The sequence below is a fragment of the Rattus norvegicus genome, chromosome 1, assembly GCF_021556685.1.
Source record: "Rattus norvegicus strain SHRSP/BbbUtx chromosome 1, alternate assembly SHRSP_T2T, whole genome shotgun sequence".
Lineage (NCBI taxonomy): Eukaryota > Metazoa > Chordata > Mammalia > Rodentia > Muridae > Rattus > Rattus norvegicus.
The window spans coordinates 208,723,782-208,749,201 of record NC_141534.1 but is presented as its reverse complement, the minus strand read 5'-3'; the positions used below and the strand labels follow the sequence as shown (position 1 = coordinate 208,749,201).

Sequence of the window (25,420 nt, the reverse complement as noted above, 5' to 3'; positions counted from 1 at the left end):
CAATGCCACGGAAGTCAGGAACTAGAGAGGGATGTCCACTCTTGCTTCTTTTCAACTTTGGGCTTGAGCTACCAGCTGAAGCAATAAGGCAAGAGAAGGAACTCAAAGGCAGACAGACAGGGACAGAAGTTAGACAATCCTTATTTGCAGATGACATAATAGTATGCATTAGTAATCCCAAAACTTCTACACGAAAATATTTCTAGAAATAATAAACAAATTTATTAGTTGCAGATACTTAAAACCTACAAACATATGCCTATACCTATAAGAAAGGCTAATTTGTAAATTAGGCCCAGTAAGAGACCCACAATGTGTTAGCTGCTTTTCTAAAATACAAAATGCCCGACAAGAAGCTATTTAAGGGTAGACGATTCCATTTTGGTTTCTAGGTCAAGGAGACAGAGTCCATCAGTGTTGGGGAAGAGTGTTGGCAGCAGCAGGACATTGTTGGTCACAGTACTTCCAGGGTCAGGAGGAAGAGGACGCTGGATGTGTGTGCTCAGTTCCTTTTCCTTTTGTTCAGTCCAGGACTTCACTACCAATGGTGCTGTCCACATTCAGGTCAAGTCGCGTTGCAGTTACACCTCACTCAGAGCTACAACCAGGAATGTGTTTCCATGGTAATTCTTAAACCAGTCAGGTTAACAATGAAGATTAACCATCATAAGTAGGAAAGGAATGTGTGTCTATTTGCTTCCTTTTAAATTCTACAAACATGTAACTATTACATTCTCACATTTCTAATCATGGAAGAAAATTCATGGCCCTCATAAGGTATCTTATACATGTATAAACAATCACCCCCGCGCACATATATATATATATGTATATATATATATATATACAACATATATATATATATGTATATATATATACATATATATATATATATACATATATATATATATTTGTGGTCTGACAATCCTATCAGTATATCAGATAATCAAATCACAAGGAGTGATTTCATTCCTTCTGAATTTGTAAAGATTTATTTTGTGTTCCAGGGTATGGTCTATTTCAGAAAAGATAAATTAATTATATATATATATATATATATATATATATATATTAGTCTTGGTCCTCAATAAAACAGAATCCATAATTCTTAATATATTATATTATTTATTTCCCTATGACCATCTAATGCTGGGTTATTTATCAACACAATGTATATTAAGCATCTCTATAAGCCTTCAGGAACAATCTGAGAACCAGGAATTCATTCGCATTTTTAGAGTGACTGCTGAGTGGAGTCCAGTGGCCCTTACTTAACATCTGTACAGGGTAGGAGTTCATAAGAAACACGCGCTCCCCTTCCCCCCAATGAAGAACTCTGAGAGCCCAGTGTAATCCAGGGCAGATATTTTGAGACCTTAGACTGGAACTGCGGCCAGTAAACTACCTGACACATGGACTGTTGGAGTATTGTGGTATAAGAAATTTTTTACCTGAGTCATGGATGAGCAAAATGGGACTCCTCAGGTCGGTGTAGAATGTGCCAGAAGTGCTCAGACCTGGACTCCACCTTGGCATATGGCTTTAGGCACAGCGTGGATGGAGACACCCAGGTTTTTTGGAAGTTGTGGTGGATGGTCTTTTGGGGCTGTTTAGCATGTTCACCGCAGGTTCTTGGGGTTCTTTTCAGCAGGCATTATGAATCTGCTCAGTATCACCGTTCTGTCTGAGAGTAGAAAAATTTCACATTTTAACCCCAATCCTAACTTTGACGACTTTAATCTTCTAACCCTAACCTTTGTAGAAGGTGAGGCCTTCACACTTGTTTCTGCACTTGCCTCTGAAACTGGCCAATCACTGCTTCTAAGTCTTCACTCCGACTATCGCGTTTAAAAAGGATTTGTGTTTGGTGGTGATGTGGATAATGTTTTTCGCCTGCGCATGCGCACGCTCTGGCCACGTGGTGGTCTAGATTTAGCCGCGCAGTGTACTGCGCAGGCGCAGTGTTTAACAGTCTGGAAGCTGCTGTGGCAGCTGAAGAGGTGGAGCAGTATGGCCACCAGACCGCAGCCATTGAGTGTGGAGCCCGAGGGATCAGCAGACCTGCTCCACGGGCCTGAGGGGGCCAGAGGTAGTGGCTGACGGGTGCCTGGGTTGGCCTGGTGAGCTGGCGGGGAGAGCAGGCCGCCTGTCGAGGACTGAGGAGGTCTGCGCGGGTGGGCGCGAACCCGGGCGGGGGCTGACTGGGATCGCTGACTGGGATCGCTGACTGGGACAGTCGCTGAGGAGAAGCCAGCTTGCAGTCTTCCTGTGATGCCAGTCCTAGTGTGTGGTTGTTGTAAGTCACACACCTGTCACCTTCAGAGCGGACCTACACCCGAGCCCTGTGGCACTACGCCTCAAGTCCAGTGACCATACCTGAGCTGGACTCGCCCTTTTGCTGTCCTGAACTTGATGCCATCGCAGCGCCCCTGGCATGGGGGTGCTGGGACCGTGTCCGAACAGAACTACCGTTTTCAGAATATTTCTACAGTTTTCTGTGTATGGGGCGATAAAACGATATATTTACTGTGATAAACTTAAGTTTCTACAAAAGCGTAGAGCCAGGTGGGCTAACGCTGTGACCCTACTACCCAGCTTAGAGTTTATGATTGTTTGCCAGTCTCCTCCCCACCACTCAGTTTTATGACCGACCACCTCAGACAGCAGTGTCACCCATAAATGTCCATCGTATCTAAAGGACAAGTACTCCAGAGAAATAGCAGTTGCACCCAAATTTCCTCAATCACTTAACATATCTAGATGCTTTTAAAAATCTACTATTTTTTTAGCATTTTTTTTTATAAAAGAAAGCATTTCTTTTTTTATTGGATGTTTTTAAAATTACATTTCAAATGTTATCCCCTTTCCTGGTTTCCCGTTCATAAACCCCCTATTCTATCCCTTCTTCCCCTTTTATGAGGGTGTTTCCCCACCCAACCACTCACCCCTTGCTGCCTCCCCACCCTGACATTCCCCTACACTGGCAAGACCAAGGGCTAAAAGAAAGCATTTAATTGGGGGCTTGTTTCCAGTTTCTACAGGGTTAGTCCATTTGTATCATGGCAGGAATCATGGTAGCAGGCAGGCCACTAGGCAGGCAAAGTGCTGGAGCAGTAGACCTGAGAGCTTACATCTTGTTTTTTAATATTTACACACACACACACACACACACACACACACACACACACACAAACATTACTCTTTGCTCCCCCTCCACCGCCCCTGTCCCACAGTTCCTCATCCCATCCTCCCCCCCACTGTTTTCTAGAGGATGCTCCCCCTCACCAGGGTTTCCCTCTCCCTGGGGCCTCAAGTCTCGAGGATTAGGCACATCTTCTCCCACTGATGCCAGACCAGGCCCTCTTCTGCTATTTATGTGCCAGAGGCCTCGGACCAGGCCCTGTATACTGCTTGGTTGGTAGCTCAGTCTCTGGGAGCTTTCTGGGATCTAGTGAGACTACTGGTCTTCCTATGGAATTGCCCTTCACTTCAGCTTCTTCAGTCCTTCTCCTGAATCAACCATAGGGGTCCCTGACTTTGGTCTAATGGTTGGGTGTAAGTATCTGTGTCTGTCTCGGTCAGCTTCTGGAAGAGCCTCTCAGGAACAGTCATGCTAGGCTCCTTTCAGTAAACACACCATAGTATCAGTAATAGTGTCAGGTCTTGCTTTACCCCTGCCCCCCCTCCATGAGATGGATCCCAAGTTGGACTGGTTATCGGACCATCTTTCCTTCAGTCTCTTCTCCATTTTTGTCCCTGCAGTTCTTTTAGACAGAAACAATCCTGGATCAGAAATTTTGACTGTGGGTTAGTAACCCATCCTCCCACTTGAGGCTCTGTCTATCTATTGGAGGTGGACTCTTGGAGTTCCCTATCCCCACTGTTGGGCATTTTGGATAAGATCACCCCCATTGAGTCTTGAGAGTCTCTCACATCCCAGGTCTCTAGTATTTCTAGAGGGTCCCCTCACCTCTTTAGGCTACATATTTTTATTCATTCTGCTGGTTCTCTGGGCTTCTCTCCTGTCCACCCCCTATACCTGATCTTATTCCCCCTTTCTCCTCCTCTCCCCTCTTCCACCCAGATCCCTCCCTCCATCTGCCTCCCATGATTATTTTTCCACCTACTAAGTGGGATTGAAGTGTCCTCACTTGGGCTTTCCTGCTTGTTAAATTTCTTGCAGTCTATGGGTTGTATCTTAGGTATTCTGTACTTTTGGCTAATATTCACTTATTAATGAGCACATACCTCCCATGTCCTTTTGGGTCTGGGTTACCTCACTCAGAACGATATTTTCTAGTTCCATCCATTTGCCTATTAATTTCATGAAGTCATTGTTTTTGATGGCTGAATAGTACTCCATTGTGTAGATGTACTGCATTTTCTGTATCCATTCCTTGGTTGAAGGATATCTGAATTCTTTCCAGCTTCTGGCTATTACAAATAACACTGCTATGAACATAGTGGAGCACGTGTTCTTGTGGTGTGATGGGGCATCTCTTGGGTATATGCCCAAGAGTGGTATAGGTGGCTTTTCAGGTAGATCTATTTTCAATACCAGCAATGAAGGAATGTTCCTCTTTCTCTACATTCTTACCAGCATCTGCCGTTGCCTGAGTTTTTGATCCAGGTCATTCTGGTTGTTATATGGTGGAATCTCAGGGTCATTTTGATTTGCATTTCCCTGATGCTAAGGACTTTGACCATTTCTTTAAGTGCTTCTCAGCATTCGAGATTCTTCTGTTGTGAATTCTCTGTTTAGCTCTGTACCCCATTTTTCAATTGGTTTAATTGAGTTTTTGGAAGTTAATTTCTTGAGTTCTTTATGTTTTGGTTATTAGGCTCCTAACAGATGTGGAGTTAGTGAAGATTTTTTTTCCCAATCTGTAGGTTGTTGATTTGTCCTATTGATTATGTCCTTTGCCTTACAAAAGCTTTCCAGTTTCATGAGGTCCCATTTATCAATTCTTGATTTTAGAGCGTGAGCCATTGGCATTCTGTTTAGGAAATTGCGCCTGCCCCTATGCCGCCAATGACTTTGAAGCTCTTTCCTACATTCTCTTCTGTTAGATTCAGTGTATCTGCTTTCATGTTGTGGTCCTTGATCCACTTGGACTTGTGCTTTGGGCAAGTTGGCAGATATAGATCTATTTGCATTTTCCTGCATACCGACTGACAGATCAGCACCATTTATTGAAGATACTTTCTTTTTTCCACCGTATGGTTTTGACTTCTTTGTCAAAGATAAAGTGTTAATAAGTGTGTGGTTTTATTTCTGGGTCTTCAATTTTATTCCATCAATTAGCCTGTCTGTCTTTGTACCAACACCATGCATTTTTTTTTAAATCACTATTGCTCTTTGTAGTAAAGCTTGAGGTCATGGATGGTGATTGCCCCAGAAGTTCTTTCATTGTTGAGAATTGTTTTTGCTACCCTGGTTTTTTTTTTGTTTTTCCAGATGAAATTGAGAATTGCTCTTTTCAGAAGTCTTTGAAGAATTAGGTTGGAATTTTGATGGGGATTGCACTGAATCTGTAGATTTTTTTGGTAGGATGGTCATTTTCACTATGTTAATCCTACCAATCCATGAGCACGGGAGATCTTTCCATCTTCTGAGGTCTTTGATTTCTCTCTTTAGAGACTTGAAGGTCTTGTCATACAGAGTTTTCACTTGTGTGGTTAGAGTTACATCAAAATATTTTATATTATTTGTGACTAGTGTGAAGGGCTTTGTTTTCCTATTTTTTTCTCATCCTGTTTATCATTTGTATAAAGGAAGGCTACTGATATGTTTGAGTTAATTTTATATCCATCCACTTTGCTGAAATTGTTTATCAGCTGTAGGAGCTCTCTGGTTGAATTTTGGGTGTCGCTTATGTAGACTATCATCTGCACATACTGATATTTTGACTTCTTCTTTTCCAGTTTGTATTCCTTTGATATCCTTTTGTTGTCTTATTTCTCTAGCTAGAACTTCTAGTACTATATTGAATAGATATGGGGAAAGTGGGCATCTTTGTCCTGTCCCCGATTTTAGTGGGATATCTTCAAGTATATCTCCATTTAATTTAATATTGGCTATTGGTTTGATGTATATTCTTTTTATTATGTTTAGGTATGAGCCATGAATTCCTGATCTCTCCAATACTTTGAAGGGGTGTTAGACTTTCTCAAAGGCTTTTTCAGCATCTAATGAGATCATGTGATTTTTTTCTTTGAGTTTGTAAATGGATTACGTTGATGGAGTTTTGTATATTGAACCATTCCTGGATCCCTGGGGTGAGGCCTACATGATCATAGTGAGTGATCATTTTGATGTGTTCTTGGATTTTGTTTGTGAGAATTTTATTAAGTATTTTTGCATTGATATTCAAATGTGAAATTGGTCTGAAGTTCTCTTTCTTCATTGAGTCTTTAGGTGGTTTAGGTATTGGAGTAACTGTGGCTTCATAGAATGTACGAGGTAGTGTTTCTTCTGTTTGTATTTTGTGGAATAATTTGAGAAGTGTTGGTATTAGCTCTTTCTTTAAAGGTTTGGTAGAATTCTGCACTAATGCTGACAGGAGCCTGGTATAGCTGTCTCCTGAGAGGCTCTGAAAGAGCATGACAAACGCAGAGGCAAACGCTCACAGCCAACCATTGAACTGAGAATGGGATCCCCATGGAGGAGTTAGAGAAAGGATTGAAGGAGCTGAAGGGGCTTACAACCCCAAAAGAACAATAATAACAACCAACCAGAGCTCCCAGGGACTAAACCATTATCCAAGAGTACACATGGACAGACCCATGGCTCCAGCTGCATATGTTAGCAGAGATGGACTTGTTGGGCACCAATGGGAGGAGAAGCCCTTGGTTCTGTCAAAGCTGGAATCACCCAGTGTAGGGTAATGTCAAGGAGGGGAGGCAGGAAGGGGTAGGTGTGGGAACACCTTCATAGAAGGGAGATGGGGGATGGGATAAGGGGCTTATGGATGGGAAACTGGGAAAGGGGATAACATTTGAAATGTAAATAAAATCCAAAAAAAAAAAAAAAAAAGAATTCTGCACTAAAACCATCTGGCCCTGGATTTTTTTTTTTTTTTTTTGAGCTGGGAGGCTTTTTAGTAATTTCTATTTCCTTAGGGGTAATTGGACTGTTTAGATAGTTTACATGATCTTGATTTAACTTTGGTATCTGTCTAGAAAATCATCAATTCCATTTAGACTTACCAGTTTTGTCCAGTATAGGCTTTTGTAGTAAGATCTGATTAATCCCTAGCCATCTGCCTTTTTGAGACAGGATTTCTGTGTAGCTCAAGATGTACTTGACCTTGTGATGTAGGCTGGGTTGGACTCAAACTGTTGATTTTCCTGCCACTTTCTCTAAGTTTTAAGATTACTTAAACCTACTACTCCCATCTCATACTTCCTAGACCTAGCTTTGATAATATTAGCAACACAAGAGAACTCAAGTATAGCACTGCTCTCACCTTGAGTTTTATGAAGAGAGTATGTGTGGTGCCATTGTACCCTGTAGGAAAAGGCTAACCATGGAGGGCCTAGTCCACTTTTTGTGCTATCCATTTGGGACAAGTATCAGTAACACTGATTTCGTTAGAGATCTGTCATCAGCTAATCTCACTATTAGCCTTCGCACTGGATGCTTCTGGCTGTTTATACTGCTGACTTTGAAATCTTTGGTTTTATTTCCTCAGGGCGGCGTGGATCCACACAGAAAATTGAAGACTTAATGGAAATGGTGGAAAAGTTGCAGAAAGGTCTGAGGTTTGAAGTCAGGCAGATGTAGATTCAACTCCAAGCACTGCTATTCACAAAATAAGAAATTTACTCAAAATTTACTTTAAAACTTAAATTTGAATGTTTGTCTAGAGAGATAGTCCAGTAGTTAAGAGCACTAGCTACTCTTGCAGGGGACAGATTTGTTTTCCAGCACTCTTATGGTGTCACACAACTATTAGTAAGTCCAGTTCTAGGAGATCTGATGCCCTGTAGGTACATATACATATATGCAAGCAGAACACTCACACACATACAATAAAAATAGATGACTCTCAACAGAAGCTTTAATTTTAAAGAAAATTTAGTGTGTGTGTGTATGTATGTATATGTATGTGTGTGTATGTATGTATGTGTGTGTGTATGTATGTGTGTATGTGTATGTGTGTGTATGTGTGTGTATGTATGTGTGTGTGTATGTATGTGTGTGTGTATGTATGTGTGTGTGTATGTATGTGTGTGTATGTATGTGTGTGTGTATGTATGTATGTGTGTGTATGTATGTATGTATGTGTATGTGTGTGTATGTATGTATGTGTGTGTATGTATGTATGTGTGTGTATGTATGTATGTGTGTGTATGTGTGTATGTATGTGTGTGTGTGTGTGTGTGTGTGTGTATGCAGTGTGCATGCTCACACATACTATGTCAGAATGTAATGAAGTCAGAGGCTAGCTTAAGTTTTTTCCTTCTCCTATGTGGGTTCCAGGGATCAAATTCAGATTGTCAGGCTTGGTAGCAAGTGCCTTTACCCACTGAACCATCCCACTGACCCCTTAAATTTATTTTTTCAACTAAAAAGGGAGCCCTGATGATTCAAAGTTATAGCAGCATGAGAGTTGAACAGAAGGCAAAATGTTTTCCCAAAACCCTGTCCCAGGTCTCCTTTGACTCCACAGCATCTGTTAGATCCAGAGGTTTTACCCATAATCCTCTTCCACCTCACATCCTGCCACCTTCTATTTGACCCCAAGACATTTTCCCATATCTGAGAAGCACTTCCCGACTTTTGCCTGTAGACATCTCCCCTTGCGTCATTTCTTTTGACTGAAGTTCCTACAGCCTGGCTCCGTCTCTCTATAAGTCTGTTCCTTGTCCCCATAGTCCTAGAGTGAGACTATAATGTAGCACCTGCACATAGGAGATGCTTGGGGATTTTTGTGAAGTAAAAGCTGCAGAGTCCCAGACAGGCAGACTCTACCAACAATGAGCTTCCTTTTTGCTTTGCAGTGGGAAGTCTGGAGCCCCGCATTGAGGTCCTGATTAACCGCATTAATGAGGTTCAGCAAGGTGAGCTCAGTGATTGGCTGCTGTCTGGGACCAGCCACATGTTTTAACAGGCCAGGCCCAGTGGGAAATCCATCAGTCCTTGTTAAAAACTCTGCAGTTCTTTCATGAGAGCATAAGTACAGGGCCCTTCTGCATGTAACTACCATAGTCATTTCCTGTGACCATGGCCCTGCTGCAGCCTGGGCCTAGCAAGAAGGGCCAGGATTTAGAAAGCCTTGGTTCCTGCTCTTAAGTCTGGGCCCCTGTAGGTTCTCTTTGAGATGAATATGAAATCTTATCATTTGTACTTGAGGCCCGTACTTACCAAATGTTTGTCCTACTCTTTGGTAAAGCAAAAAAGAAAGCCAGTGAGGAGCTTGGAGAGGCCCAGACTGTGTGGGATACCCTGCAGAAGGAAGTGGACTCATGTAAGTTAACTGACAGTCACTAGAGGTTTCTATGATGTCTCAGACTTCTCCTAATGTGTCCTACAGACACTTGATATCCTCACTAGGGCCATGATTCTTCTCCAACCTCATTTCTTTCAGCATTCCTATCTTCTAATAGGAGAGTTGTGGAAATGTCTTTGAGGACAGTTCTGCCCTGAGTCCTTTGCAGAGATGATTCTCCATGCATTGCCACAGATAATACAAGTTATTGCCTCATACTAGCAGCTGTGTATTATTGGAGAGGTCATCTTGGTCATCTTGCATTACCTGATCACATAGCCCTTTTGATTGATGTGGTTTTTCCCAGTCCTAATGGTTGTCATACATGGTCACAGATGTCTTTTGTGAAAATTATGGCACATTGTGTTTAAAGGAATGTGGATACCCATAGGGGTGGGAATTTACCTCAAGGAAACTACATCTGGGTTAGGGTCATAGTTATACCTTGCCTCTCATATGACTGCCCTTGACATTTCTGTGTTTGGTCTCTAATGCCTGAACCTTTATCATCTTTTCTAGTACACGAAGAGAAAGTACGTCTGAAGGATATCTTGAACAGAAAGGAAGGTATTCCCAAATACCCTGTTTCTAGGCTTTGTGAAACCATGTCTAAGCCAACTCTGTCTAGTAGCTGGAAACGTAAGAACTCCCAACCTATGACGTTCCTATGGCTTTTACCAGACCCAGAAAATGTCAAAGTCCACTCAAGTGTCCACAGACTTGATGTGATCTGTTTTGTTCCACCTGCCAAATTAGATGCTTTACCAAGCACTCAGGGCCTTGTTGTTATCCTTACAGAGACCCTGAGGATTATGCAGCTGCACTGTCAGGAGAAGGAAAGCGAGGCAGAGAGGTAAGATGCCATGCCTGTCTGTAGTGGTCTCCCTATTTGTTCCTATTGCCTCCCATGCCACCTGCTGTGTGAGACACAGGCCCGAATGTAGAGGAATAGGATAGAAGTCTCCAGCCAGGAGAGTCATTCAAAGAACATGGCTGAGAGTTGGTTCCCTTTCTAGGAAGCACAGCATGTTGCAGGAATGTAAAGACAGAATTTCTTTCCTGAACAATCAGATCGACAATGAGAAGGCCAAACTAAGACGACTGAGGTAAACCTCAAGGCATGAGGCTTGGGCTGGGGATGTGCTGTAGGTATAGTAACGCCCTGGATGGCCAGGCCTAGTCCTGGATTATCAAGAGGGTGAAGGTATTCTTTGTGGAAGAGTGGACACAAAGTCCTTGGGTGCCATACAGACTCAGACCATGGCCAAGCTCTGTGGTAGCTGATGGCTATTGTGGCTCTGGTTGGCTCCTAGGTTGGATTTTGAAGAACATCTGGAGACTTTGATGAGTCAACATAAGGACACCATGGAATTTCATGTGAGTCATACAATGCAATGCCACTGATTATACTTTGTTTCTATGCAAGCCTTGGCATCCTGCTGTCACCATAAATCTAGTCCCTGGTGACCACTCTTGAGGTACTTGGTGTCTTCACTATTGGTCCTTCACATTTACTCATGTTGCTGTGTCCATCCAGTGTTCTCTAGGTGCTATGATAGCACCAAATGGAGTCATCCACGGAGAATATCCATCAATGTGCATGAGGCTACCCCATACACAGTAGAGCTATCACAGGATGTGCATGAGGCTACCCCAGACACAATAGAGATATCACAGAATGTGCATGAGGCTATCCCAGACACAGTAGAAGTATCACAGGTCAAATAGTTGACATTTCCTGGGACATTTCCCTGTTGGGAGTTCCCTGACACCCAGTAGGAAAATAGGCTGAATGTCAGAAGAGAAGATCAGTGAGGAGGTCAGGAGGAGAGAAGAGAGGAAGAAATGCTAATAACTAAATCCCCAGAGAGAGGCTCAGGATTGTAGGTTTGCAGATTTCAGGGTTCCGAATATTTCCCCTTGAACCTCTTTATAGAGTTAAAAGGTCCAAGGAGAGGGGATGGCAAGATCAGTGCCCCCAAGGTTAATGCCATGGCTGGCATACATTGAGAAGCATGGTACTAGGAAGCGAAATTGAGAGGAGAGATGATTAGATCTATAAAGGTTCTCTGAAGCATGAGGAAGCCCGGAGATCTGGACATGTCTCCTGTTTGTGCCCCCCACCCCAGAAGCCTGAACATCTGACAGAGGAGATGAGTGTTTTGGACAGCAGCAAGGAGCAGCTGCTCAAGGAAGGTGAGGCCAGGGTAGAAGGGTGGCTCTCACCTGCACCAACCTGCACCAACCTGCCCTTGCCTGCTTATTCCTCTCTCTCTCTGTAGAGAAACTGATCAAGGCAAAGCTGGAGGATGTGCAGCATCGGCTGTGTGCCCTGTGTGGGCCCGAGGGTTCTTCCACCTTCTCTGATGGACTCTTCCTCCGAAGCCATGAGGCAGCTGCAGCAATGTAAGGTGCAGGGTGGGAGGAGAAGGAAATGCCCGGCACTGACTGCTTTCTACACTCTCAGGCAGATGTTCAAGGATGAGAACAAGAAAGCCGAGGAGCTCCTTGAGGCTGCAGCGCAGCAGCACCAGCAGCTGCAGCAGAGGTGCCGCCAGCTGCAGCAGAAGCGGCAGAGGTAGGCACAGAGCTCCTGAGTCCTCCTTTCTCCCAGGAAGGTGAATGGCAGCTGTCTCCCCTGCCCTGCCTGAATGCCTCTTCCTACTTTCTTGATTTTCCTGCTTCCATTCTCTTTGTTCACTCTTCCTTAACAGGCTGAAAGAAGAGCTGGAAAAGCATGGGGTACAGATCCTTGCTCAAATTCAGAGTACGCAAAAGGAAGAGGACAGCTCGTGGAGGACGGTAAACCCGGGAGCAGAAGGGAGAGGAAGAAGGTGGTTTCTCAGAGTATAGTCTGTGCAAAAGGGCATTCCTACTGCAGGAGGCACAGCCGAGGCAGAGGTGTAAACTTAGGGTAGCATTGGTACAGGAAGGTGGAAGGGGGTGGTAGGAGCAGGGAAAGAATGCCTGGGCCTTTACCTCCTACAGGCCAGTCCTAAGCCCTTAGAAGCCCACAAGGAGACAGTCCAAGAGCGCCCATCAAGCAGGACCTAACCTCCTCAGCCCGGAGGACATACTAGCTCCAAACATCACAAGGGGGTGTTTTGTGTAGCCTGCTTCATCGGAGTATGTGCTGAGTGGAAGGATGGGTGTTGGTGCCAAGCTCCTCAAGTCTTTGAACCTGGAGATTTCTTGGCTCAATTTTGATTCTCGACTAGCTTAGGGTCCACACTGCAGGCCCTTAATAAATGCTTCCCCTGTCCCCTGCTCACCATTAGTATCTGTCACACTCTTCCTACTCTTAGACAGAAGGGTACAGATCTGGACCTTCTCATAGGATCTGAAGCCACTTTGTAATTTAGTTCCCTCATGTAGGCCCAGTGTAGCACAGACTTTGAAACAAAAGGAAGATATATCACCAGCTTTTAATTCTTGCTATAAGCCATCTCATTCTTCAAGCAAAATAAATGTAATTTGAGTCTGCATGTGGTCTATATTGTTTGTGAACAATCCCAAACGGTTGGCAGGAACATCCTAAACTAAAAATGCTCTTTTGTTTGGGGAGGACATGAATGGACAGACCTTCCCCATTCATCTTTGGTTCTATTGGGTCCTTGTTTGGTGGCCCTTTGTTTTGTGGTTTTCCTGGTAAGATGCACATGAATGCTTATTTACCCCAAATATGGAAGGGGACAAAAAGAAAGATTGTGTCAAATCCAACTCTGAATACATGATGTAGTAGGGCAGTTTACAGGAGCGTGGATGATTCAGAGGCAACTATACCTTTTAAGTTCTGTCTCAGTTAGGTTTTCCCCATCTTATAGAATGCTACCTTTGGGACTTTAGTGGGATCCTAGAAGAGGGTTTTGTGAGGGTCTCCTGTGGGTCTTTTGGTTCTTTCCTTCCATGCAGCAGTGAGTGCTAAGAGCCTGATGCTCAGAGACCTTGATGTCTGCTGTGTAGCTTATTTCATTGCCATGATTCAGGGGCACAGTTTTCTATCGGTGCCGCAGTGGCTGTATTTTCAAGATGGGTATGGGCATGCCAAGCTTGGAAGAAATATGTACACTAAAAGCAATAGTAAATTCCTTACGGCCGGATGAATTCTTCTAAGGAACTCTACTCCTGTTATTTGTCTCTTTGTTTTGAGACAGAGTCTCATTTTTTTAGTTCTGTCTGGTTTGGAATTTTCTAAGTAGACCAGGCTGGCCTTAGACTCTCAGAGATCTATCTGTCTGCCTATGTCTCCTGAGTGCTGGGTTTAAAGATATGTGCAAGCATGCCTTTTTGGAACTGTATTTGTGACGTTAATGACCCTTCCTTGAACCATCTCAAGCTTTACCACTGAGAGAAGATAATTGGTGACTCTGCTGACCAGGTGTCAACCTTAGACAGTAGCCAGATAATACCACAATTAGTTAATGGCTCCTAGAGCTACATACATCCTATCTTTCCCTTGTCACTTGAGAATTTTGCTAATGGTAATCTATGAAGTTGAAACATCTCTGCCCCAAAGCAAATTTTAAAATTACATTTTTTTCCCCTGGAAGCAATCTTGCCATTGTGGAGCTATGATGATCCAAACGCCTTCAGTGAGGCCACTGTTGTGGTGTCTGTTAGCTTTGGGTTTCAGTAGTACCCCAAGGTAGATGAGCTGGAAAGTAGGGTCAGCATAAAACTGCTCACATTATAATCCCAAGAGCCTATGAATATGATACTGTATGGTAAAAGAACTTTGAATATATTGTTAATTCAGTGTCTTGTGATGGGCAGATAGCCAGGGTCATCTGTGCATATGCAAACAAATTATGAGAAGTCAGGGACAGATAGATTGGAAGATTATACTACTGGCTGTGAAATGCTATTCACTCCCTGGGGAACTTTCACATGGCAAGGGGATAAGATTCTCATTAAATCCACAACCAATACAATTCATCAAGGTTTTATTTATTTTTTCGGTTTCATTTTATGATAGGAACTCTATATGCTTGGGTTTTTTAAAAACAGTCATAGTTTAAGGGATAACAATGGAAGGGATATCAGGAAGTTTTCAGGTCTCATGAACGGGGAATGACACAGAGTTTAAATTGGGGTGGGATACTGCCAAAGCCAACTGTGACAGGACTGAGGTCGATATCCTTAGGGTCAACCAGAGACTTCAGGTTAAAATGCTGCAGAATAGCAGACAGGAGCAGAAACAATTCCATGCGGGCCAGGCCTTCTCCAACACACACACGCTTTCCTAGAAGGGACAACAGTGCTGATGAGGTACTGAGGGACCCTTGCAAAGCTAGCACTGATAACATCAAGTGTTGGAGTGTGGGAGGAGGCTTCAGGCACACCACCTTAAAGTAGGATTCATCATCCCTGCCCATTGGTCCCTGAACACCAGTGATCATATGTCAGAGAACAAGAATGGCAGTGGCACTGACTTAGGGACCAGCTACTGACACCACTCATTGAGAACTCCACTGCATAAATAAGTGGTAGTTTAGGGAAATAGACCCAAAACATCCAGATGGTACAGGTGAAGCCTATGTAAACAGGCCATTAAAGTTATCAAACTGGCTATGGTATCTCCCTTTACAGGAACCCTAGGTGAGGCCCTGCGATGGGACCATCTGAGGAGGTCTGGATGCTTCCTAAGAAGAATCTAGGTAGATAAAGAATAGAGTTTAGCAATTTTTGTTGAAACTTATGAAGAATTAGGTAATACAGTTTTGAGAGCTTTTTACTGCATCTGGTTAGAGTAGAAATAGCTGAAAAATTAATTAGGAAACCACATCCATTCTGTGATAATCTACCCAGAACTCTCATTTCCTAGATTCCTTGTGAGATGTGTGCCATTTGACTTTCTAAACAGGGAGGAATGTACTTGGGTTATACATTACAAGGAGTGATGGAGTTGGGATGGTAGACCTCATCTAGGATGGGGAAGAGCACGTGGGAAGTAAGTTTAGGACTGAAGACACTTTCCCAGGGAAGGTGTGACTCCCAGACTCTGCTTACCTGCAGAAAATGCCTTGAAATAGTCACTGTACTTGAACTTCCCATTTTCATTCAGGAAATGCTCAGGTTTAAACTTCTCTGGATCTGGAAACTCATGGCTGTCATATAAGAGGGAGTCCAGAGTTGGAATCACAACTGTACCCTAGGAGAAGTAGAGGGCTCTATCAGTCAGGTTAAACACAGGCTTTTATCTGGGGGATCTCAGCGGACAGGGCTGTTGGAATTCTACATATGTAGGCTAGCATATTTTTAATTTGTAGTGTTGTTTATTTCAGGATGACTTAGAAAAAGAGACAGGGATCAGATCAGGTCTAAATGAAAAGGAAGGCCCTGTATCTTTGATAGGACGGGTCCCAGGCTGGGTTGCTGCTTTCATGGGATCTCAGTTTTAGAGAGTTCTACAAGTCCTCTGGACCAGTTGAGGTGACACTTTCCATTTCTTTCATTTCTTTGGTCATGAGGTTATTGGGGTGACTTTGGGTGAAACATTCTGCAGGGCAAGAATGAATGCTGGCTTGATTCCCACATCTAACAATATATGCTGGTCAACAGTGCCCTTGAGTCTCTATCCTGAAGGGCAACCAAGGTGATAAACCAATAGAACAGTGCCAATGGAGTACTTTCCAACTCTTGCCTGACCTTGGGGATGACATATCCTTGGAACACAGTATCTCTGGTTGCTTCATGGGGTAGGTTGGAAGGGACAAGATTGATGAATCTCTGGATCTCATGCACCACAGCATCCATGTAGGGCATATCCAGTCTGTCTCTGACAGCAGGGACGCGGCTTGGCCCAATAACCCTGTCAATTTCTTCATGAAGTTTCTCTGCCAAGATTTGAATAAGGTCAATCTCAAGGGTTAATTCCAGAATTGATGTCTACGTACCATCTACCCATACATTTCCATCTACCTGCTCACTTATCTACCCCTGTAACCCACACACTTTTCCATCTACTTACCTATTCATTTACCCGCCAGAATAGTACCTCTCCATCCTTACATCCTCATTCACCCACTCATCCACTCATCCATCCAACTATCCTCCAGTAGCTCCATTCACCTACATACCTAGTTTTTCTTCATGTATCTACCACCCATTGTATGTTTATGGAGCACTTAACTGCGTTTGTAATCCCCAAGTACTTTCAATTGTTAAATCATTTCCTTATAAATGTCAGTGAAAGCTGAGACCCATGAGCTTATTCACAGTTGACAGTTTGGGCATCTGTTGTCATAGTTGGTGATCGTTTTTCCAATTCTCTTTATAGCTGGAGTAGAGATAAAAGAGTCTTGGAAATTTCTTAGGGGAATCTTTGCATTATTACTCTAGGACAGTTTACTATTGTTAAAAATAAGCAGAGGGTGGCAGACTAGACTATAGTTTCTGAAATCTAAAAGTCACCATGACTATGTCAGAGGTAACAGCAACCAACCATTGTCAAGTTCCTTGGTCTTGCTGTGGGATTTGCTATGGATCTTTATAATACGTGGAGTGAAAAAAAGCAAGTTGCAATAAGTTGGGTATGGTATGGTATAATACTAAAGCATGAATAAAATAAAATAATGTTATATGTTGATATTTAGTTAACATTAAATGTCTAAGTCACATGGGGGATGCTACATAGTGGCCCTGAAGCATCACTGTATCTGGGGAGTGAGTGGGGCTCCAGCTCGCTGTATAATGGTTTATTTTTTAAACAGCTCCAAAGCAAACATCACAAAATGTCAATAGGAGTTCAGTTTGGTAATTGATATATGGGTGCCTGTCACATTTACTTGCTCCTTGACTATATTAGAAATTCATTATACTAATAATTTAAAACATTTTAAATTTTATGTTTCCCTAGCATAGTAGTAAAAGTTCTAACTACTGTAATTTGTACATTTTCCTCCTTGAACTTTAGTCACCTTTTGGTTTTTTTTTTCTTTTTTTATGTGGTGTGGAAAGTCAAAGGCATTGCTGACCGGAAGGCCAGAGCTCAGATCTTGGTCCTGGACTAGATAGACACACAACCATGTTCTTGGGAAACATTACTTTGTATGCAGTAGCTGCCAGATCTAAGCTCAGCTCAGAGGATGGTAGGGTTTCAGGCCTTTGAGCACCTTCACCTTAGGCTGTCAGCCCTCTCAGTTTCTCTACTAAGGTGAGCCCCAGTGACTTACATGTGGGGGTGATCACACTTCCTCTATCTGGTAAATGTGTTTAGATCTTTTGCATGCCTGCTTCAGGCACAGAATTCTTCCTGCCCAGATTTTGGTTTCAAAGTCTTGATGAGGAAGTGAAATGTATTTAGGACAGCCTCAATTGCTTCTCTTTCAATTCCCACTTCAGAGCTCCCTGGGGTTAAGATGCTCTGGGATGACTCTGGCCTGGCTCGCATCCTGTCTCAGCCTATAAACCCAGGAGATGTTTCTCAGGGAAAACTGGAACATTATTTTCTAATCAGAAATTATTTACAGAGCAGATCATAGACTCAGTCCCCTTTCCATTTCAGCACTGGGCTATAAACATCCCAGTGGAGTGTGTTCAGGACTAGCCAGTCTTCAGGGTGCTAGGTCCTGGCACATACAACATCATGTGCTTTTTAAAAAATTTCATTGAGTGACTGGGTCCCTGAAGGTTAGTGAGAGCTACAGAGGCCTGAATTGCACAGAGTGGCCCTGACAAGTCTCAGCTGTGACGCATGGGAGTTTCATGTACCTTCAATTTCTGGGTATTTCATGAGGATCAGGAGCCCATATCTCAGAGTTGTGCTGGTGGTCTCAGTTCCTGCAAAGAACAGGTCGGCCAAAGTCACAGAAACATTTTCCATTGTGTACATGGGTTCTTGGCTGTGTTTTTCCTGTGAAGTTGGAGACAGACAGGGACCTGGTAAGATCTCTTTAGGTGTAAGAAAGTGATGCCTATTGCTCTTCATCAGGGAGGGAACCAGATTTTCTCAGACTCCTTGTGCTATCAGGAAACAGCTCTTTCTGCCTCATGACGAGGGAAACTGATGTTTCCAGGAAATAGGCAAAGCACAGGAAAGGGTTTCTTAACCAGGCCACAGGGTCTTGCCTCGGTAAGTGCCAGAGTTATCTGATAATGATAATGACCTTCTAAGCTGGAGGCGCTAGGCTCAGCCTCTTTTCAGGCTTAAGGCCATGCTTTTTGGACCAGGGACAGAAAGAGACTGAGCTGATAGCAATCCTCAAGTGGAGATTATCTAGAGGAAATCAGTGTAGAATTTTACATGGTTTCAAGCCATTACAGCAAGAAAGTAAGGGGTAGGCATTCAAGAGTCTTAGAGGCTGCAGGAAAATGAAGGCAGGGGTGCCTAGAACTTTGGAAGTTTAAGCAACATTGATTGATTAAGAAATAACAAAGTGTATGCTCAAGTTTTCTCAGACAAGGGTAGATTTCCCAAAGAGTTGCAGTTCATCTTGGCCTGGAAGGTGTTGAACAGAGGGTCTCTGCCATCCAAAAGTGACCAGAGAAGAGAATGGTGTCATGCTGAAGCCAAGTGTGTTTATGAAAAACCATGGTCATCAAGATGCAACCACGGTGCTCAGCGTGGACACCAGAGAGTGGGTCATAATGTAAGACCTGGAAGCACTCTGCCCATCCCAGCGAGCCCGTCCTGTTCTGTACCTTCTCCATCTCTATGAGGAGACAGTCAGTCACATCCCGGGCGCAGTTGATGTCCAGTGACTGAAGGTGTTCCTTGGCTTTTTCAAGTGTGTACTGTTTTATTTCAGACACATTTTTCATGATTTTTCTATGGCTTCCAGGTAGGTATCGTAGATAATCCGCAAAGTTATTGTAAAGCTAAGGAGAACAAAACTGTGTAACTGATAGGAACCTCTAAACAATGAACTTATGGTTGTCTTTACCACACTACTTAGAATATTGGGTCTAATGGCATCTTTTGGGGATAATGCCATCTTTCCAAGTCGTGTGTGTAGGAATGGGTACAGTCAAGTGTACACAGTCCTGAAGTGAGAAGATGCTGAGCCAACCTGGTCAAATGCCCTACTGTGTGTTCCTGTAGTTTGCTTTTCTAGGCCTGTCTCTCTTAGGCAACCTGACCTTCCCTCTGGCTCTAACAGGAACAGCGTGACGGAAGGCGTGTGGCAAAGGAGAAGCATGGTCACCTGGATCCAGGGGGTGCTCAGCAGGTAGAAGTTTTCATTGAACAAACTCATGAGCCTCAGACACTTCTTGTCATTGTAGTCGAAACGTTTGTTGAAGAGGATATCCGCAATGACATTGCAGGGTGCGCAGCCAATCAGAAATGTGGGGTCAAAAGGCTGGCCTGGAAAATAGGTAGAGTGTGAGTATCTCACCATGGCCTTCTCTAGCCATTCTAGTCTTCTTGAGTTTGCACTGAGGACACAGTGAATGTGGGAGCCTCCAAGTGTCTTTACTTTTTAAGGCTACTAAGGGAACAGCAGTCATGCCTGGCAGCCACTTTTGCTCTCCTAGAATGAGCTGGGACTCAAATTGAGAAGGCAGTGCCAGGGGACCAACTTGACCTCTGCCTTCCCCAGCTGCCAACTGCCTCCGTGTTGTTCAGTGTTCAGCCTGCCCACAATCCTTCTGGACTGCTGAGATACTAACCTTTGGTCTTTTTGAGCTCCTCCACCAGGAATTGCGCCTCCCTTTGGATGCGGGCCTCATTACCCTGTTTCCCCATTCCCCAGTCTCGGAGAATGCTTAGGGAAAACCTCCGCACATCCTTCCATGTGGGCCCATTATTGAAAATAATCCCTAAGAAAAAGAGACCGATGGGATACTATAAATACCCAATTCTTGGAGAAGTAAGGAAGGAGGAGGAAATGGTCTTGGGTGTAGGGTGATTTATGTTGTGTGCCTGGCCCTTTAAAGAATCTCTAGTTGCTAGTCAATTGGTCCTTTAAGAGAACTTCTTGGCCCTATGACCTTCAATGTCCTGTTGCCTTTTGGACTTCTGGGAAGAGGAGAGCATATGAAATGCCAGCAGAGGCTGAGAGAAGGGATTAGGGGCCAGGCGGTAGAAGAGTATGGTCAGAGATGAGGGTTAGAGAAGACAGTTGGTGCAGAAAGAAGATCCAATAGGGGCTAAAGAAGAGAAGTCTGTGCAGAAAAGATTGATCAGAGTTCAAACAGAAGACAGTTGCAGAAGAAGCTGAGCTGAGCCAGAGAAGATACTGTTACGGGACAGTTGAGAGGGAATTGGGCTAGCAGAGTGAGAAGACAGACAGTTGTCGGCAGGTGAGCCAAGAGAAGCTGAGCAGAGCCGAGCAGATAGGCTAGAATAGTTGTTACAGTTTGGAACTGCTAGAATTAGGAAAATTGGGAGAAGGACTGTTTATGTGGACTGCTGGGGACCTGAGGGAGGAATGGTTGGGAAAAACCTTTGAAATGGCTGGAAGCTGGGAGGAGGGCTGGAAGCTGGGAGGAGGGCTGGAAGCTGGGAGGAGGGCTGGAAGCTGGGAGGAGGGCTGGAAGCTGGGAGGAGGGCTGGAAGCTGGGAGGAGGGCTGGAAGCTGGGAGGAGGGCTGGAAGCTGGGAGGAGGGCTGGCTGTTAAGAGAACTGGTTACTGTTTGTAGGAAAAGGAGGCATTAAAAGAAACATTAACAAAGAACCCTTGAAGTAGCATTAAAAGCTGCACTTGGGTACTGGGGGCGGGGGCGGGGGCGGGGGATGTACAGGTGCAGAGAAGCACAGGAAAAGGGAGTGAAAGGCTGTGTTTCATACTTGTTTCTTCTGAACTTTTTTTTTTTTTTTTTGGTTTCATCCTTTGCTCTGAATCTTGCCATGCTAAATAACTGTAGGCAGCCACTCTAAAAATGGACTCTCCTCTTTTTGTCTACTGATAGAAATCTTAAGCAGCATATCCAAGCTCATGGATTTTAACCTTCTCAACATAAGCCCTTCAACTCAAGGCTTTATGGTTTCAAAGCTACATCTTTTACTAAAATCAAAAGGTCAGAAGATTTCCCAGTTTGGAGACATTAAGATAGAAAGACCAAGTATTATTTTCTCTCAATGAAATGTTACGGTGTACTTTCCTTCCAAACATAATGTATTGTTTTTCCTCCTAGAACATAGCCTTGTGACCCCCATGAGGACACTGGGAATCAACAACTCTAAAAAGAATTTTTCTTTTTATCTCTAGCTCAGCTAATTTTGTGGGCATTTTTTTCATTCCTCAAAACTTGTCTCTTGGAGCTTTTGGATCCCCTTGGAACCAGTTCAAGGTATCCAGGGACAGCCCTGCCCAGTTTCTCTCAACTCTTGCCTAGTAAAACCCTCTGGCCTCTCTACACTCCAGGGGTCTTTCTCTTTCTTTAACACCTCCCTACTCCTTGTTTCCTATCTTTTCTTCAATAAATAATGTTTTGGTATCTACTGTGTCTAAGGCACTTACTAGGCTCTGAGTATTCGGAGACAAACTATAATGAGTTATAACTACATGGGGTGTAGAGCTTGCTTGTAATTTGATAATCTCTTCCATTTTAACAGTCTAATCACATGTGAGATGCCTAGTGGAACACACAACAGAAAATGTGGAAGTTCTAGGAGACATATGCTTATTATGGTCTAAAGAACTTTCTAGAACAAGATATGGCCAGCCTGAGAGGGGAAAGGGATATATGTGACATGAGCTAAGCATTGTGGGTCAGTTTTATCCTGAAAGTTAAAGGCCAGTGGCTGAGAGAGTGGCAGAGCTGGGGCCTTTCAGTAGGCTGACTTTCTAGGTCAGAACCACACTTTCTCAGCATTTGCTCAAATGATGCGTGCACTTATTTTGGTACATTTGCCGCACACCCATGCTTAACGTTATTAGAACAATCATTCACACAATGGACACTAGAGACTCAAAGCATCTTTACCTAAGGCCCAGCTGATTTTACAAGCACCCTCTTCTGTGTAGATAGCATGAAAATATGACTTTGGAGCCCCAGGCAGGAGCAGCAAAGGCCTTTTGAATCTAGCCTGTGAAGAGGCAGACCCTGATTGCACTGGCCCATTGCCTGAGCTGGACTAGAGGGCACATAAAGGTTTGTGCCCTTCCCAGCAGTCCTTGTCACCTTGCATGGTCCCTCTTCAATCAGTAACTCCTATATTGAGGACAAAGACTGAGCTAGTTATTTGTTCCCCCCACCCCGAGATAGTACAGAAACCCACACTATTGATCAGGGGACATCAAATGCTTGAGGTAAAATAGTTTTGGAAACACAAACTGGGAAGCCAAGCCAGACACTGAGAATAAGATCTAGAGCCAGCCATGCTTTGATCTGAAATCTCATACAAAAGGAAAAAGCTTTGTAGAAATGTATCACCAGTGCTAGTTCAGGCAGAATCACAGGGCACCTTATTTCTCATCTGCTTTGGGTACCTGGAGTGAAAAAGAGGAAGTAAGAAGGTGCAGGTAAGACGGAGGCTGGGCAGACAGGTGGCACCAGCGAGCTGGGAGTAGCTCTGGTTCTGGGTGCCCACACTCAGTAGAAGATGGAGCTGTGAAGATGGGAAAATTAGCCCACATTCCCATCTGCAGGGGAGAACAGGTGAACAAGATTCAGGGCAGAACAGTTGTCTCTCTGTCTCTGTCTCTGTCACTCTGTCTCTCTGTCACTCTGTCTCTCTGTCACTCTGTCTCTCTGTCTCTGTCTCTCTGTCTGTCTCTCTGTCTCTGTCTCTGTCTCTGTCTCTGTCTCTCTCTCTCTCTCTCATTCTGTCTCTCTGTCTCTCTCTAGCTCACCTAAAGCCTGGTGCGTTCCACAAGTAGAGTGCCAGGCAAGGATAGGTAAGTGAAAGGACTTGGGTGCATGGAACCAGCTACAGCTCAGAGATAGCTGAGGCTGAGTGGAAAGTCCCAAGAACTGTAGGAAAGCACGAGGGCCTGAGGAGGAATTCTCCGGGGGAGACTTCCTGTTCAGAAACAACCCATCTGTCATTCTCTGTAAGTCAATCAGGGATATGGTGACCATGGGGGTCTGGAGGTGTCACTGGGTTCGCAATGCTTGCCCATTACAAGCCTCAAAACAGCATTCATGCTCACCCATCATCTGAGCCTTTGCCTCTGTCTTTACTCTGTTGCTGTCACTACGATTCAGAGGATCAAATGGTACCTACATTACTTTCTGTTAGTTTGCCCCACCTCCCAATGTCCTAAGAAGCCAACTTACCCTTGTTCTTGTACTCCTGGAACACAGGAATGTCCCCCCGTCCAGAAAACTCATTCTTGTGGTTCAGTAGCACCTCCTTGACAGCCTTGTAGCCATGCAGGACCACGATGCGCCTTGAGCCAAGGTGCAGTGTGAACACTGGCCCGAAGCGCTTTGCCAACTGCAGGGACCAATGCACAGAAGATAGACAGGGCTCGGCCTGCTTTAGATAGACCGTGTCTCCTGCTATTGCTCCTGTACTGTACTTCACAGGAGTTAGACGGACTTGGGGGAAAGGGCATTTTGTCTCGTCTGATAGGGGGATACTTTTTCCACCTTAAGTTGCTGGGTTGCGGGGGACCTGCCTTCTATCTAGACACGATTCTCTTCTCTGTGCCTATTCAGCCAATGCCAGCACTCATTACCCTTTTGTTTGCTTCTAAAGTTAAGGCTCTGCCTTATCTGACAGTACAAGCTAACTTGGACTCAGTGCTCCTGAAACCTGTAGCTACCCTGCTGTGTGCAAAGACACCAAGCATTAATCCCATGCCTGATAGCATTTGGGGCTGCTTAGCCCACACAGTGTTCACAGCATTAGCAAAAGGCAGATGCTGTTATTCTGGTGAATCACGGTCAGCTCAGTATTTTCCTTTTCAGTCTGTTCTTTGGCACAGGTTGATACCAGCCAGGGTACACCTGTTGTTGTATCAGTTGGCACAGAATGATACCAGCAACATCAGTATCTCATAGTCACTTTAACTGCAGAGGGCCTCCGGGCCTGCATGGCACTATTCACTGTGAGTGTTCCATGCCCAGGATGAACTGAACTGTTAGTTCAGTAACATGGTAGTCTGTCATTGGATAACAAATGACAATGAGTTTAATATATATCCATTATATCTAATCTTTAACTTGCTTTCTTAATGAAACAATGTTTCCCCTTACCTTGGTGAAAGACTTGGGGATATCCTTCAAATCCAGCTGAAAAATGTTCCCAAGGATGGGAAGAGGGAAAGGTCCTGGGGGCAGGTTCCAACTGTTATAGATCTGCTTCCAGATGGATATGACGAGGAGGGTGGCCACCCACACCAGCAAGGCAATGGTGATGCCAAGAACCGCCATGGTGCCACTGGGGCTCCACTGTAAACTTGTAGGAATTTGCTGAAGAGAAACAAAGATTTTATAATGTATCCTTGAGAAGGAGGGTGGCTCATCAGCCAATAATCACTCTTCTCCCTTGGCCTAAGGTACTGGTTTATTATTAGCTGCAGTTGGCTATCATTTCAAAGGCTGAACCTTGGAGCCTTTACCTCTTAGAAATTGCATCTACTGACCTGACATGAATGAGGCTGGGCTTTCTCAATACTCTGGTTGCTGGCACCAGTCAGTGCTGGTGAGCACATGCAGGAATACCTCACCAACTCATAGGTCAGTCCTGGGGGTGGGAAGCTGTCCTCCCCCTGGCACTGGTCAGCATAGTGGGCATGCATTCAGATCATGTTTGCACGTGTTTGTTTGTAGGGGAAAGGTTTTTGCAAAGCACTACCAACTATTTATCGCTCATTCCAGACCAAAGACGGCACTAGGCTGCAAATACTTAACTTCTGATCTGGCACCACAGCGCTAATGGCCTGTTTGGAAAATGAGAGCAGAACAGCATCTGGATCCCATTTCATGTCAAATCAGCCAGAAAATTCCATGGAGGCAAAAATGTAGCAGCAGATAAAGTTAACCAACTTTGAGATATTCTGACTGTATGTGTATGTTAATATTTTCAGTGC

The 25,420-nt window shown here is 44.1% G+C and overlaps 2 protein-coding genes across 2 annotated transcripts; one reads left to right on the top strand and one right to left on the bottom strand.

Moving 5' to 3' along the window:
* Window positions 1-1,984: 1,984 nt before the first annotated feature.
* Syce1 (synaptonemal complex central element protein 1) lies at window positions 1,985-12,979 on the top strand. Its single transcript, NM_001025058.2, is given in 13 exon segments — window positions 1,985-2,089; window positions 7,695-7,757; window positions 9,007-9,066; window positions 9,399-9,473; window positions 10,014-10,061; window positions 10,293-10,347; window positions 10,511-10,600; window positions 10,808-10,871; window positions 11,624-11,690; window positions 11,777-11,900; window positions 11,962-12,072; window positions 12,209-12,296; window positions 12,483-12,979. Coding segments are annotated over 13 exon segments (990 nt in total). The 5' UTR covers window positions 1,985-2,010; the 3' UTR covers window positions 12,549-12,979.
* A 1,442-nt stretch (window positions 12,980-14,421) lies between these two features.
* On the bottom strand, window positions 14,422-24,775 carry Cyp2e1 (cytochrome P450, family 2, subfamily e, polypeptide 1). Its single transcript, NM_031543.2, has 9 exons — window positions 24,585-24,775; window positions 23,661-23,820; window positions 20,106-20,255; window positions 19,640-19,800; window positions 19,137-19,313; window positions 18,207-18,348; window positions 16,143-16,330; window positions 15,504-15,645; window positions 14,422-14,736 (listed from the first exon to the last, which is right to left on the bottom strand). The coding sequence occupies exons 1-9, from the start codon at window positions 24,759-24,761 to the stop codon at window positions 14,552-14,554; spliced, it is 1,482 nt and encodes a 493-aa protein (NP_113731.2). The 5' UTR covers window positions 24,762-24,775; the 3' UTR covers window positions 14,422-14,551.
* Window positions 24,776-25,420: the final 645 nt, after the last annotated feature.

Excerpts from the sequence above, each read along its gene's own strand:
- Cyp2e1 (NM_031543.2), bottom strand. The coding sequence starts at position 24,761 with ATGGCGGTTCTTGGCATCACCATTGCCTTGCTGGTGTGGGTGGCCACC. Across the intron at positions 23,821-24,584 it reads TCCCCAAGTCTTTCACCAAG|TTGGCAAAGCGCTTCGGGCC; the intron begins GTAAGGGGAAAC and ends TGGTCCCTGCAG. Across the intron at positions 18,349-19,136 it reads TCCTCATAGAGATGGAGAAG|GAAAAACACAGCCAAGAACC; the intron begins GTACAGAACAGG and ends CCAACTTCACAG.